General features: G+C 40.8%; 1 protein-coding gene across 5 annotated transcripts in view; it reads left to right on the forward strand.

Moving 5' to 3' along the window:
• The first annotated feature begins 2,621 nt into the window (after window positions 1-2,621).
• The window catches only part of LOC108244197 (mitogen-activated protein kinase kinase kinase kinase 4), a 109,618-nt gene continuing 96,548 nt past the window's right edge, over window positions 2,622-15,691 (forward strand). For 3 of the 5 annotated variants that reach the window (XM_017430162.3, XM_017430165.3, XM_017430163.3), the window contains exons 1-2: window positions 2,623-2,915; window positions 3,176-3,241. In XM_017430162.3, coding sequence (XP_017285651.1) covers window positions 2,859-2,915; window positions 3,176-3,241 — 123 coding nt within the window. In that variant the 5' untranslated portion in view covers window positions 2,623-2,858. Of the gene's footprint in view, window positions 2,916-3,175; window positions 3,242-15,691 lie in introns of all 5 variants that reach the window. The other 2 variants (XM_017430161.3, XM_017430164.3) reach the window with 1 other exon arrangement.

The following is a 15,691-nucleotide window of genomic DNA, read 5'->3' on the forward strand; positions in this document are numbered from 1 at the left end:
GTCGTGAGTCAGCAGTGTGAAGAGGAGGGGGCTCAGCACACATCCCTGGGGGGCCCCCGTGTTCATGGTGATGGTGTGGGATGTGATGCTGCCGACCCGCACTGCCTGTGGTCTCCCGGTCAGGAAGTCCAGCAGCCAGTTACACAGGGAGGTGTTCAGACCCAGTTGGTCCAGTTTGATGATCAGCTGCTGAGGGATGATGGTGTTGAATGCTGAACTGAAGTCGATGAACAGCATTCTAACGTATGAGTCTTTATTTTCCAAGTGAGTGAGGGCTGGGTGGAGGACGGCGCTGATGGCATCCTCTGTGGAGCGGTTGGGCCGGTATGCGAACTGGAAGGGGTCGAGGGAGGGAGGGAGTGCAGACCTGATGTGCTTCATGACTAGCCGCTCGAAGCACTTCATAAGGATGGGGGTGAGTGCGACGGGACGGTAGTCGTTGAAGCTGGATGGTGCAGACGATGAGGAACAAGATTTCCTGGTCTGATTAAACCAAGACTGCACAGTTTGGCCTCAATTTGTCATTATCTCTGGAAGAAACCAGGCACCACTGTCCACTAACACCATACCAATAAAAAACCAATCAAAAATACAAAAAAGAAGCAAATAAAGTGCATTTAGAGGAGCGAAGCTGTCAAATTCATTGTAAAATTGCAAGGCCAAGAGATCTTTTAAATTGAACTGTCTTCTCTAAGGTTAAGCTTTGATCATCAGGAGTTGATATATATTTGGTCTTCTCACTGTCATCACTATTAGCAGATCAAATTTATGGCAGTTGGTAAGTTCCTCTACATCTTGACTTGGAGTCTGTGTATATCTCCATCACATGATGTGCTGTCAGCACGCAGCACTTCTAGGTAGCAGTGAAAGCAGAGCTGAAATATTTATAACCGTTTCTTTCTATTTCACATGCTCTAATTGCCCTGTAGCCAGTGGGAAAACTATACAAAGAATGAGAAAGAATCAGGCACGGAGGGAAAAGTAAAGAAAGGACAATATTTGTTTTTATTATTGTAAATCCACTGAAACATTATATGAACTTACTGTATGACACCTGCCTTATTGATGTATCATTATTCACCTTTATTTATTTGACAAATAAGGACAAACGATTCAGTCCAAGCCTTTGATTATGAAACAGCTGATTTATAACTCCTAAGCCACAGCAGAGACCCCCTCACTGAAAAGCTTTAGCTTTTAATTGAATCAGCCATATATATTTTATACAGCAAAATAGAAGTAGGCCATTGGGTGATTATTTATAGTTCTGTTGTTGTTTTAAATTGGTGTTGGCCTTATTTGAGCCTAGTAAGCCTCTCGACCATAGGTGAGGGTTGGAAGGAAGATAGACCAGTAAATCTTGTGACTCAGCTCCTTCTTCATCATGACACCCGGAGCAACGCCCTCATCACAGCGGACAAAGTCGCCGATCCGTTGATCCATCTCCCGCTCCACCCTGTCCTCACTCGTGAGCAAGACTGCGAGATACTTGAACTCCTCTACTTGAGGCAGAGAGTCATCTATAGCCAGTAGGGGGCATGTCACCTTCTTCTGGTTCAACTACCCTCCGTCCCTCCATCCATTTTCTTTACCTACTTCTCCTTTCCGGGTTGCAGGGAGCTGGTGCCTATCTCCAGCAGTCACTGTGCGAGAGGCAGGGGACGCCCTGGACAGGTCGCAAGGCCGTCATAGGGACACACTCACAACTAGGGACAATTTAAAGTTACCAATTAACCTAACATGTATGGTTTTGGTCTGTGAGAGGAAACCAGAGTACCTGTAGAAAACCCCCGCATGCATGGGGAGAACATGCAAACTCCACACAGGAAGGCCCCAGTTCAGCAAGCAATCCTGCGACCTTCTTGCTGGGAGGCGACAGCTCTAACCACTGCACCACCGGTCCAAAATGTCTCTTTCAACATTTTGGGTTGCCGACCCCTGATTTAATCTAACAAATAGTTAATCCATAGCCAACTGGTAACTGCTAGTGAAAGTAAACAAACTGTGGTTGTTTGTAATGTTACCAGTTGAGCCAAAAATTCAAATAAACAATGTATAATGGTAAACTATTGGACAGCTTGGATGATTTATAAATGATCAAATATCCAGATCATGGCATTAGTTATTATTTATAATGCATATTTAGCTTGAAAATGCAACACATTTTTAGGTGGTTAGACATGTTTAGGTTCATAATTGTGTGATTAATATTCTTTTGTTATAATTATGTAATCTCCTGAAATATTGACCAATTTCCACGTTTTTTGATGGACGATGATGTAGTGAAACTAGCTGGTATATTTACCAGCTTGTGATATAGCACAGAAACCCATCTTTTGCTATAAAAATGGTTCCACTTTTGTTGTCTAAAGAATGAATATTTAGGGATAAAACACTGACATTTTACAGTTCTGCTGGTGAGTGTTAAGGGGGGCAAGTCAGTTCATGTCGTGGCCCCCCGAAATGTTATGCCCGCCCCTGTTCGGAGCGGCGAATGAAGACAGAGGGACAGAGAGACACATGGACCGAATGGGAGGGAGAGAGGGCGGAGAAAACAGGCAGAGAGACATTCACTCAAGGAAAGAGAGAGAGAGAGAGAGAGAGAGAGAGAGAGAGAGAGGCTAGGACAGGCAGGACTCCGGGTCCGGCAAGCAGTCGGCACCACAGGCAGTACGGTCGGTATGTAGCATTGGAGGAGGCTTGGACTTCAAAAAAAGAGGGGAAAACGACTCTTAGGTAGCAAAAAACAGCAGCCGGATTTCATGTAAAAACTCGGTGAGGATGAGACAAGTGCCGTCCGCCTGAAGGATACTGAAACGCGCCGCTACTCTGCCGATTTATCCTCGTTTTGACGAAAAATGGCGAACGACTCACCGGCCAAAAGTCTGGTGGACATAGACCTGGCATCTTTGAGGGTGAGCGTGTGCTAAATTGACTGTTTTTTTTTTTTTTTTTAACAGGCTCGTTTTCATGAAAAGGAATAAAATAATTACCCAGTAGTAAGCAGAGGTGTTGACACAACCCTGCGGTGGCTTTTCTTTGTCTAATATCCGCTGGCGTGAGAGGCGAGCCGGGCGCTGCCGGTGGATACACCGAGCGAACCCCGCTGCAATTAGCGCTACATCAATTCAATCAAGGCGTTAATTTTTTTTCTTTATGTGTGTTTTAAATCCAGGACCCTGCTGGGATTTTTGAGCTGGTGGAAGTAGTCGGGAATGGCACATATGGACAAGTCTACAAGGTTGGTTTTAAGCCTTCGTGTGTGTGTGTGTGTCTGTGTTAAAGCCTCAGCCCAGAACAAACTCGCGGAAACTGAAGCACAAACATGCAGTTTTGTATTTTTTTCCCCTCTCACGGTCCCAGAATCACGTTTATTATGACATAACCCCCCCTCACTCCTCATCCTCCACCTCGCCCCTCCCTCCCTTCTCCTTCTCATGGGACCGGTGCGGTCTGGCCTGGATTATTCCTCTGATAGCCTCTCATCCATCCATCCAGCCATCCGTCCATCCGTCCATCCAGCCATCCATTATTATTTCTATTTAGGATGCAAAAGGTGTGTGTGTGTGTGTGTGTGTGTGTGTGTGTGTGGGGGGGGGGGTCATCACAGTAGCGTTACATCTATTTTTGGCCTTCCGGAAGTCCTCCCTGGTCCTCTCATCCACGCCCAAGAAATATATTCTTTGCATGATGCACCCATCAACCCCATCCGTGCATCACAGAGAGGCTTCACCACTGACCGAATTGTGCTCCATCGGGTGGGCGGTGTTTCATTGCGCATTTGTGCACACCATTGCCTAGCAGGCCTTTTTTTCTTTTTTTTTTTTTTGCTGGAGTGGCTCTGTCTGTGCTGCATTAATGGGGATAGGCCTGTTCATCCACACACGCACACACACACACACACACACACACACACACACATGGCAGAGGAATGATGAAGACCTGGTGCTTCTTCGGCCCAGATTTCCACCTCCTTCGGCACATCAGAGAACAAGTAGCGTCGTGATTCTGCTGTGGGTTTGTTGCAAATTAGAGCAGAGGACGATTGGATCAGAACTTCTCACGTTTTAATCTGAGATTCAGGACGGGTAGCATCACTCTTCCTGCAAAGCCTTTGCATTTGAACATTAATATCTGCGGCGGGAAAACTATCCATGCCTTGCTAATGTTAGCGGCTGTGATTGACTCATATTTGCCTGAGCATGGAAAACAGTCTGGCAATTCGCTTCCTTATCTGCTCTTCGTGTTGCAATGGTGCACTCGTTCAACCTCTCAGCCACAGAGCACTTGGTGGATGTATCAGTGCACCACTGTGTGAGTTGAAAACACTTGCATTACGAGAGAGACTGGTATTGCCAACACGGTGTAATTCAGTGACGGGTTAGTCCACGTTTTGAAGCCTAGGCCAGACTTGACCATATTTGGACAAAATGTTGAATCAGAAAAAAAAAAACGGGGCAAATTTGTGTCTGCAGAGGCCCAGTGTTCAATAAAGAAGAAATTATGGTTTCTCCTTGAAGCTTACGCAAATTTACGAGGTCCTAATGAAATGCCAGGGGCATGCTATGGCCAAAATGTCAGAGATATTGTAGAAGATTCACACTTTGTTCATTGCAACCAGTTTTAGGTGGTAGAGTGAGCCACTTCACTCAAATCTATCACTTTTTTAAAAGCGAGGACTATAGTTGGGGTAAAAATACAGAAAGCAAACACAACGATAAAAAACTGTCTCTATTAATAGTGCAGTTAAGAGCAAAACAAACAGGGGAGAGCTTTGGGGTTTGAATTTACAGTGACAGATTTGCATTTGGGAAGGATGACGATGAGAAGGCTGGATAGTTTTGCTCTGTCCTTGAAGTGTGACACGACAGCACCCTTTAAACCTAAACGGCTCACTGAATGATGCACTTTCAGGGCCTCAAACAAAGTGACAGGGTTGTGTCGTGTCAGAGGTTTTGAGCCGGTATGGGCAGTTCACACAGATGCTCTCAAGCACACGAACACTCGTTTTATTTCGTCAAGCATTCTCCTGTCAGAGCTGTGAAGACCACCTACACACTGATCAGAGGAGGCGTGGCTTCGCGCTGAAGGGACCACAGAAGGGATTGTGGGGATGACTTACTGATGGACTCGAAGAAGCTGATGCCTTTTGATTGGGATCCTGTTGGAAGTCAGATGTACTGATGCTTAGTGGTTTTCAGTGGTTCTGAATATTAAAGCAACTTCCGGATTGGTTTCACTTCTCAAACTGAACGGCTGCATCCATTATCTGTATCATCAGCACTTAGTACTTAGAAGGAGATTGCTCCGTAACACTGAAGGCTGCATTAATGCAGCAGACTCAAGTGTGATCTGTCATTTTGTGGAGGCAAAATACACCCAGAGACAGCTTGGTGTTGATAAAATGGATGTTGCTATACTGTTACTGTACATGATGGTTTTAATTGTGACTGAAGGAACTGCTTTGCTGGCTTTTTTTACATTTTGGAAAAAATTAATAAAAAACTCATTATTCATACAAACAAATACATGACTCATGATTCTGTTCATGTTAGTCAGCACAATCGTATGACTCATCAGGGTTCACGAAGGTTTTTAGTTTGATTCTGTTTGAAAGTAACTTTCATGCAACGCCGCGAGTTACTTTTTACACATGCTCTAGGAGAACCCGATGGGATATTTTTGACATTTTGAAGCGAGGTTCTGCGAAAAAGTTAGGAACAAGTAAAGCTACTCATTTCAATCAATCAATCAATCAATCAAATTTTATTTTTATAGCACATTTCAGCAGCAAGGCATTTCAAGGTGCTTTACATAATTAAAAAACAAAATAAAAACAGCATGTGACAATGAATAAACAATAAGAAAGAGAAAGAGAGTCATGAAGACTGGTCAAAAAAAAAAAAAACTCCCATTAAGTAATAAACAAAATCTGCACAATACTTTTCTTATATCAGTGGTTGATGTGTCCCTTAATTAAAAACTTCTAAGCAAAAATTGTGATCAGTTGCCAACTACCTTGTGTATTTGTGTACCTACAGAAACAGCCAAAGTGACTGAAAATAGGTCAACAATGGCAACGTCTATGTTTGGGATTAAGATGTCTGACACTATGGATGTATTAGTGTGTGTTTATGCTCAGATTTGTTAAGTAAAGTATGCAAATAAAAAGATAAGTTAAAATGGTGAACTTATCAGTCTAGAGGTTTTGCAAAAGCTCTGTCTTCATGGTGCTCCCCCACCCTGCTTGATCCCTGATATTTATTCCTGACAGCTGCCGTACTCGACCTTTCTCTTTTAGCAGCAGGTTCACTCTTATATTTCCACCTGAACGTCTTCTCTGAGAATCTCCACTTGTTTCGATTCTGCCATATTTGTTTACCTGCACAGACTACGGCCCGCCTGATGCTGGTCAATCATGTGACTCAAGCTTCCAAGTGGGTTTCAGAAGATGTGTTTACATTGAGTGTGGACCCACATTTCAGAATTCCATATCAATGTAGGTATTTGTAAAACTACCGCAATAAACTCATTCAAGCTGCACCATTTGATATAGTTCAGGATAACCCTTTTTATGTTTGATTTCATACTTCTCAATGAGTACCTTTAATATCTACTTGTAATAAATAGCCTCTGTTTGACAGGACTGATGAGCTAATGGCTCAAATGTGGATTGGCGCTGTCTAAAAACAGCTCTAATCTCAAGAGTTTCATCGCAGTTCATGCAAATGCTATTTTATAAATCTTTACAACACCTTCAGCTCTACATTCCAGGTATTTACATAGAGTCCTGTGGTTATTTTCAAGTGCACATAGTGACTCCAGCAACTAGCAGTAGGACTTCCAATTAACTCCAGCAGGAGTATCCTAATGATTCTTTCAAAAAGCTGTTTACAACTGAAAAGCTATTATTTGCTCATAACCTTGCCACAAAACCCTACCTCAGAATGACTGGCATATCCCTTAAATGTGATGCAACAGAATGAAGTTAGAAGATGTGGATTTTTTTCCAGCCTAAATGAGAGTTTTTCTGTTACTCAGAGTCAGAAATATGCAGAAGCCTGTTAAACTGCTGCTGCTGGCTCTCACCTAAGTTGCAAGCCAGAATGTACGGCTGTTGTTGTTTAAATTTACAGCATTCGAGCCCACAGAACAATCCGACAGTCCACGGTTCCTCTGCCTCTGAGGATTACACAAGTGACCAGCAGCGATGAAGGATTCCACCGCTGAAACGAATGTCGCTTTGAATCAGAGTTTGCTTGTTCCCGGGGGCGAGTCTTCAGTCGCCTGCTCTGCTGTTACACCGCAGTGTGTTCAGTGTCCCCTCATAATTAGGCACAGGGGGTGGCGCTTGGTCATCGCTTTTGTGTCAGGAGAAAACTGTACCCCAAGAAGGTATTTTCTTAAGGCTTGTGGGAAGAACAATGGCAGCAGTAAATGTTTCATCAAAGCAAAGCGGTTGTGGAAATACTTAGATGATCTGAAAGACAAACTAACCCTGACATTTTGGGTTTAGCTCCTCAGGATCGAGTGAATCATAACTACATCTGCTGCACGGGTTTGAATGAAGATAACCCTTTATTCTTTCTTTGACCCAGTACTGTGTGTTTTGGTCTGCACATGTGGGAACCAAATCCTTAACGCTTGGCGACTAGACGGGCTTCCTGGGCCAGCAAATATCTGTGGAGGGTGACTGACTGAGGTGCTGCAGCTGTGTGCATCAACAACAGCTGTTGGGGTAGGAAAAAAAAAAAGTTTTGGGGAATGTCTTGCAAACAAAACACGACTGGCAAAAAAAAAAAAAAGAACGAAACATGAATGAAAATAAACTAGGCATTTATATAAGTAACGTGCGAAGTGAATGCCTGTTTCCATGAAACTGTGAGAAGGGAAGGAAAAAGTGAATCACCTGAAGACTCTGGAGTGAGACCACACTCAGCTTGGGGGGGCTGGGAATCCCCCTCTCTGAGGAAATGGTTTAACCCATTTCTGATCGCTGAGTTAAAGACTCTCTCAGCCTCGTTCCTTGAAACCGCAGCTCTAATTGTTTCAAGCTCACAGAGGTATTCAAGTTCATAAAAGAAGAGAGTCTCTTTTTTTTTTTTTCTTATTGATTTTTTTTTGGTGGGGGTGGTTGTTTTATTCACAAAAAAAGAAAAATCAAAAACGAAGTTTGTTGCCTCTCTTTTCAGAGTTTTAGGCTGAAAAGAGGGGATGTTTGTGAGGAAGCAGTGAAACGGCGGAAGTCATCAGTGCGCTGAGGAGAAGTTGGTGGCTTTGCTGTGATGAGCAGATTAGTAAACCACAGCCTTGTTCCTGTCGCCTTGCCATGAAGCCACATGAAACTGTGTCAGCTGCTTGTTTGTGAGACACAGACTGCATCCTGCTGGTATATGGACATTTTAAAATGGCCATATACCAGCAGGAGGGCATTCAAGGAAATAAAACCTCACTTTTAGCTATAGGTTCAACGTCTGAAAAAGAGATTTTGTTTTGCTCCTATAAATCTTTTTTTCAATAATCTGTCTTGCACACACTACTCCTTGAGTTCTGTCCATTTTGTCAATCAATCAGTTGAATTGATTCATTTTGTTCTGTTGGTGGACTGGACTTACACAAATCCAAAACATAATTGTTGCAATCCTGCAATTAGTTTCATCTCCCTTGGTATCGAAAGGGAGATTTTGGCCATTTGGAAGTGGGTTCTGTAGCAAAGGTATGAACAATTAATATCTCACCTGTTGTAGATGGCTCTTTGAAAGGCTTCGATATGAAAAAATGGAGTTAAACTCAAGACCAAAGTAAAAAAGCCAACCACTAGTCTGAGTGGTCTTAAAACAACTGCAGTTTAAACATTTTTTGGTGGTTTCTGTGGATGGTATTTATAAACCTTCACATCCCTGTTGTTTTCTCAATACACATTTATTTTCATAGAATTTAATGGCTATTTGCAAAAAAAAGAAACCATAGACAAGCAAAGAAAAATAGTTCTGACTGTGGGACTCCCTGCAGACATTTCATATTATTATTTCCAAAATAACCATGTCAGTCAAAACTGACTAGGGTGTAAAGTTTTAAATAGTAGCAACTGCATGAACCACTTTGTAATTTTACTGATTTAGTATTTTTTAGGATGGCATAGTATCCTTTGGAAATGGATCCACTTGGACAATTAGCTTGTTAGTACAGTTTGAGCAGACACAGTTCCAGTCTTCAAAATTTCAGAGGTGTATGTTAATACTCTTATTTAAAGCTTTACACTGCTGTCAGTTTTACATTACACAGTTTACTATAGTAGAAGTTTTATGATGTTCCTGCCTAAAGTGCCCCAGGCTGCACCAGACGTGCCAGAGCTAGCTTCTGCTTCTGCAATTTGCACTTGCAAATAACTGTGTAATCAGAACTGACAGTGATGTGAAGGTTTATGGAATAGCATTTGCATGAAATGTTATGAGATTGTTTAGAAGGTGACAGTAATCCACTTTAGTCTTAACTGTGCTCAGACTACCTGTTGGCTCATCAGTCTGTCAGCAATAAACTTTATTTCTTCAAACTGAGGTCAGTGAAAGAGCTATCTACATCAGGTAGATATTAATTGTTGGTAACGTCTCCACTGAAATCCACTTCAAAACAATTTTAGGTATCCCGTTTCCCCATTTCATCTTTATTCTTGTGCCTTTGTAGAGGCCAGTTTACTTTCTGCTCAGGTGTTTTGCCCAAAAATTTGAATCAGTAGTTCCTAAAGATTAAAACCAGACAAAAAAGGGATTTTGTTCCCACAGAATAAAGTAAATTAGAGATTAATAAAATGAAGCATTACGGCTAAGCAGCAGGTGATTCAAGCCAGTCTGTGTTAGTTTAAACTTCACCATATTCACTGTTGCTTTCATTGGAGCGTATTAATTATAGCCCACTAAGCTGTCATTTCAGTGGCATGTAAGACTTCCTGTATTTATCAGGGAAACTCCAGTGTCAGATAATATTCACTGCAGGTAACGGCTGCAGGCTGCACATGCTCAGAAAAGATCCCTTTAAGACCAAATTGCAAATCATTTTAAGACTTTAGGGTAAATTTCTCAGCTGCTTCTAGTCTAAAATATACCTGCATATACCCAGAGTAGGCATGTTATAATAACTTTTGATTTGAATAGGTGTTTGGGGGAAAACAGCATCTTTTTTTTAGCAGCTGCACACAGAAAACTCCTTTTATTTTTTGCAAAAGAGCATCAAAACACTTTTGCACTGGTGTTTGGAGTGTCTAATATCTAATCCAAAGCACAAACTGATGCCTGCAAAATGTTTGAAGGCAGATTCTAAAACTTAAAGGTGTTGAATGATTACAACATGTTTGAGGAACTGGAAGATATGGCATGTATGGTGTGCAGATAAGAAGCAACCATTCAAATCAGTGAAATCAGTTTCACTTCCCCTGCATCTGTTTAATAACAGGAAAGATTCTTGTTTTTTCCCCTCTGCTGCTGTTTGAGTGTATCTTTCAGTGAATCAGGGTGTGGCTCTCCTCCAGCAGTTTGTCATCGGCGGCAGAGCTCCATTACGGCAAAAAACCCACAAAGAGAAATTATTCATTGCTGCATTTCACTGAACGCGCAGGTGATCTGGCAGATACATGTGCGCCTGAGTGTTCGCGCTTGGGTTTTTTAAGATTCCTCTGGGGACTCCACATTTAGACCTGAAGAAAAAAAGAACTGTTCCGCTTCTGTACTTCAGATGTAGATCTGTTGTCCACTTTGTCTTACATTATGTTAGCAATTATTATTGTCAACAACCTCACAGAAAGTGTCGAACATGCTGTGGGATTTCTTTTTTTTTTTTTGCTTTACACATTTATTGATTTTAGGCAATCTGCATTCCTTTTGTCTTACCATCCATCCATCTATTTTTTTTTACCTGCTTCTCCATTCTGGGTCACGGAGAGCTGGTGTGTATCTCCAGCAGTCGCTGTGCGAGAGGCCGGGGACACCCCGGACAGGTCGCAAGTCCATCATAGAGACAAACAAGACAAACAATCATTCACGCTCTCACTCACATCTAGGGACAATTTTAGAGTTACTAATTAACCTAACATGCATATGTTTGGTCTGTGGGAGGAAACCGGAGTACCCGGAGTAATTTCACATGAGCACAGGGAGAACATGTAATCTCTTCCCAGAAGGGCCCCAGGCCGGGAAGAGATCCTGCAACCTTCCTGCTGGGAAGCTCTAACCACTGTGCCGGTGTGCCACCCACCTTCTGTCTAGTTTTTCCTAAATTAGGTCAGTCTGGTTTCAAGTCATTAAAAAAATCTGAAAAATCTATATAATTATATATTGGTTTATGCCTGCAACTAATGGTTGTGTCTCGTACTGAAAAAGCAAAACCTCCAAATATAACATTTCCCGTGTTTATAAATCAGACAAATGCTGCAAATCCTCAAAGTTTACACAATGAACACAATGAGTACATTTGTTTCTTTACCAACAAGATTCAGTTAATGACACTGTAAATGTGATCATTCTGTCTCAACTAAAAACTACTGTATATCATTTCAGTAATTTCAATGCACATCGTAATAAGTGAAACTCCTGGTTGTAAATTTTGCACCAGTTATTTGATTGGTGACCAGAATCGATCAGTTTTTTAGCTTGGCTGGTGACTGGCCAATCTGAAACATGAATATCAATTTTTTTTAACTCTGTTTGTGAATGCACCTTGGCTAAGGTAAAGTCATCCATTTGTAATAGCTTAGGTTTTTAAAAATGAAATCACCAAAAGCACCAAAGGTGTAAGAAGCAACTAACTGATAAGAAGATTTTTTTTCTACAAAGGCCTGCCTTTTTTCACTTTACTTCTCAGTAACATATTGCTTAATCAGGTGACATATTGAAGTCCATATTACTGTCTAAAACTATGAATTTGCAAGCAGATTGACAAATGTAAATAAAGATTTAAGGTGCACATTTTTATGATTATCAAACTGAAATTGGTCATGTATATAGTTACGATGTGATGGAAAAAAAGATTTGCAAACACAACATATAGAACAGTTAATCTGAGGTGTTTTACTTTTTAATTATTTGTGTTTGGCACTGCTTTAATTTTTTTTTTTAATGAGTTTTTGTGGAAAAAAAATAACTGTCCCATGTTGAGGTAGTTTTATTTTTGAGGTGTCCAAAGAAGAAAATAAAAAATAATGCTAAAAACCTTATTTTTATATCTTATAAAAGAGTTCTATTGTAATTATTTTTTATTATTTTACTATTTAACATTTTTAAATACCTCTTTCCAAAGACTATACTGTTGATGTAGTGAGACAAGAAAAAAAACAAAAAACAGAATTGGTCAGTCTGAATCGACCAAAGAACTGAGATCCTCTACATTCAAATATAATATTTGATTTAAACAACTTGACAGCACTTTGTTCCAAATACATCAGATAGTTATCTGTGAGCTGCTTAAAATGTATGATTTTATTTTTTCCCATTTATATCTGATTAGTCAGGATCTATTTATAGTGCAGCCCCTGATCTGTAAAGGGGAAAAAACTACAAAGCTGTCAGAAGGAATGGACTCATGCAAAGCTGGCTCACTGGCCTTCCGGCTATTCAAACTGGAATGGTAGTCATGTCTGCCGTGACCTTTTTGCAGCGCAGGAAGTGAAGCTCAGCCGCGACCGACTACAACAACAGCAGTAAAGCAAGCTGGATCTTCACGAGGAACTTTTCTTTAGAGTCTAAGCTGCTGTTATTACAGTGACCTTTGTGAGCAGAGGAAGAGGAAGCTCTGCCACTGATAGCAGCAACAGGAACTTGACTCTGTCTTGATTTGTGATGGAAAACCTGTGCTTGTCGTACATTGTATGTTGATCAACAGATCCTGAATTTAGCGTAAAGGTTCAAACTTACCGTAAGTCAGACTGATGGCTTTTTTAACTTCTTTGTCTGTTTGAAAGTTTGTACATTTTACGCTTGATACACTTCCATGTAAATAATTCCCAAAGTAGATTTATTTCTTTATTACTCTTTAGATAAACGTCTCTGTGCTGTTGGTAATGACTTTGTTTGCAGCGACCAACTCTGCCTGCTGGCCATAGTTAGGCTAAAAATAAGATGCCGAGTCTGAGACAGGATCTGGGTCATATTGTTTGATGCTCACTGCACAAACTGATGCAGTGCTGCTGTTCTGTGGAGACATGCATACATCAGATGGAAAATGTGCATTTTTCCTGTCACAGATGGGATTTGTTACATTGATTGTTGCGTGGAACAATCTCAAGAGGAGCTCCCTGCGACTCTGCTTGAGAAAGTGGGTAAAGAAAATGGATGTATATTTACAATATATATCATATATAATTACAGCAACACTTGTTCAACAATTCTTTAGTGACAATGTAACAACTAATCTAATTATTTAATCACTGCGGTGTTGATGATCTCAGTATAATCAGGTGTGTAACCTCTTTCACCCAACACTTTCGAGCCGGCCCTCAGGGACCTTCTTTCCACCTTAGTGTCGTGTGAAACAGCTGAGGTGGGATGTGAGGTTATGCGTCTGAGCCGGCCACTGTGGTAGTCACAGAGTGAAGTTGGTGAGGAGGGAATGAAGTGAGCAGTTTTCCACTTCAACAGCTGTGCTCAGGGGGTTCAAAAATCTTTTGCAAAACTGTATTACAGGCTGCGCACATTATTTTGTTGCTTACATTGTACCCACCTTGACAGCTGCACCTCCATTTATAATTTATTCACTTTTGAACATTTTGAAATGAATATAGGCAGATTAGGACCAGTTTTCATCATTTATTATTTGATATCGCAGTGGTTTTTATACCTGGACTGTAGCATTGGTTGTTTTCTGTCTGTTGTTGCTGTTTAATTATACCTCTAACATGCCTGAGATGGATTGGAGCTGTCTGTGACAAAACTGAAATATGTTTGAGATGACGCTGTAACTATTTTGAGGGAAATTTTTTTGAGCATTTTAAAACCCAAATGACAAGATTACAGAAATTATAACCCTTACTGACTCACAGGAGAGAACTCAGACTCATTCTGGAATGCAATCACAGCTCAGTAAGATGCCACCTTTATCATGAAACCATGGTGTAAGAGAGGCTTATGTAACGAGAGTTAGAAATAGGATTGGCGCTTCTGTGACACCAGTTACTAAATTATGGTCAGTTAACCTATGAAATAAGAGCATATTGTTTTTTTCAATCATTTTGGTGCCTTCAAAGTGCCTTAACTATTGATTCTCTGGTCCTGCAGTTCTACAAACCAAATAAAAAGCTTTTGAGCAAATGTAAAGATCTCACTTGATCAACAACAGGAAATTAAAATATTGTTTAAATTCTAAAAGCCGAAAGGACAAGAGCCACAAAATGTTTTAAACGTAGGTACAGCTGAGATCGCTGGAAATAATTATATTGGTTCAGCACCAGTGCTATTTTTAAAGTATGATTTTAACACCAGATTTTAACACCAGCATCAGGAAATACACACAATACCCAACCATATCTCAATCTAGTGTCAATCACGGCCAGTTGTATAGTTGCTATGGTTACTAACCAGCCCATGCAAGGCTGTCTTCTGCAGAAAGAAGGATTGAAGGCAGTGTTGATGCACAAAGATAGAGCCGGAACCTGTAAGTTTACCTTCTTTTTAAGGTCTAATCTGAACAAATGCAGACAAAATAAGTTTAACCACTCTTTTAAAGCCAGTCTTTAACTAATGGAGACTGCACCTATCGTGAGAAAGATAAACAATAATGAAAAAGTGGATATTAAAAAAAGGATGGATTGAAGTGGAGGAGATACAGAAAAAGGTTACTAAATCCTGAGCATCCTCTCCCTTCCACCCTGGTCACTCCTCATCCTCACCCCTGAGGAGGGGGTTTGATGGAAGACAGTCCACCGAGGTGATTATAATCCTTCAGCACATGCTGGGAGCAGAAGGAGGGAATTAAGGTTAGGATGGATCAGGATATTGAAAAATAATTTGTAGCTCCTAATCCTTTATCTAATCCCTTACCTTACCACATAATTTATTTAAGTCAACACTCTGTCATGGCTTGAACAATTTATCAAATAACTCAATTACAAAAATATCCTTGAGGCAAAATCTTTCGATTTGAAGCTTTGTTTAATCCACGTTGAATTCACTTGGACAATTGTTGTTGCACAACATTCTTACAATACGTTATGTGCAGAAGAAGAAGAAGAAGAAGAAGACGGAAAATAGGAAGAACCAGAGAAAAACGTAGTAAAAACTGTAGTAGATGTGAGTGGGAGTGTAAATAGTTGCTGGTCTCGTTTGTCTCTGTGGTCTAATGGTGGACTGGTGGCTTAACCTGGGCGTATCCCACCACTCACAGTGACTGTTGGAGGTAGTGCTGGGTGATATGGAAAAAATTTTATATCACGATATGGATAATTTTATATCACGATAACGATATATATCACGATATACCCCAATTACGTACGTTGTCAGTTATTCTCTGAAAAATATGAAAAAATAATCTAATTTCTTATCTTTTTCAAGCTTTATTTCTAAGTGACATTTAACTGAACTTTCACAAATGAGATCCGCTGCATTTTAGTGCAGCAATATATATGTACCTGTTACGACGTAACAGTATCAAATGACAACAGACTCCATTATCTTCGGCGGCTATAGTTTCACTTTTCGCAACTTTCCCC

This window comes from Kryptolebias marmoratus, linkage group LG6 (assembly GCF_001649575.2).
Source record: "Kryptolebias marmoratus isolate JLee-2015 linkage group LG6, ASM164957v2, whole genome shotgun sequence".
Classification (NCBI taxonomy): Eukaryota; Metazoa; Chordata; class Actinopteri; order Cyprinodontiformes; family Rivulidae; genus Kryptolebias; species Kryptolebias marmoratus.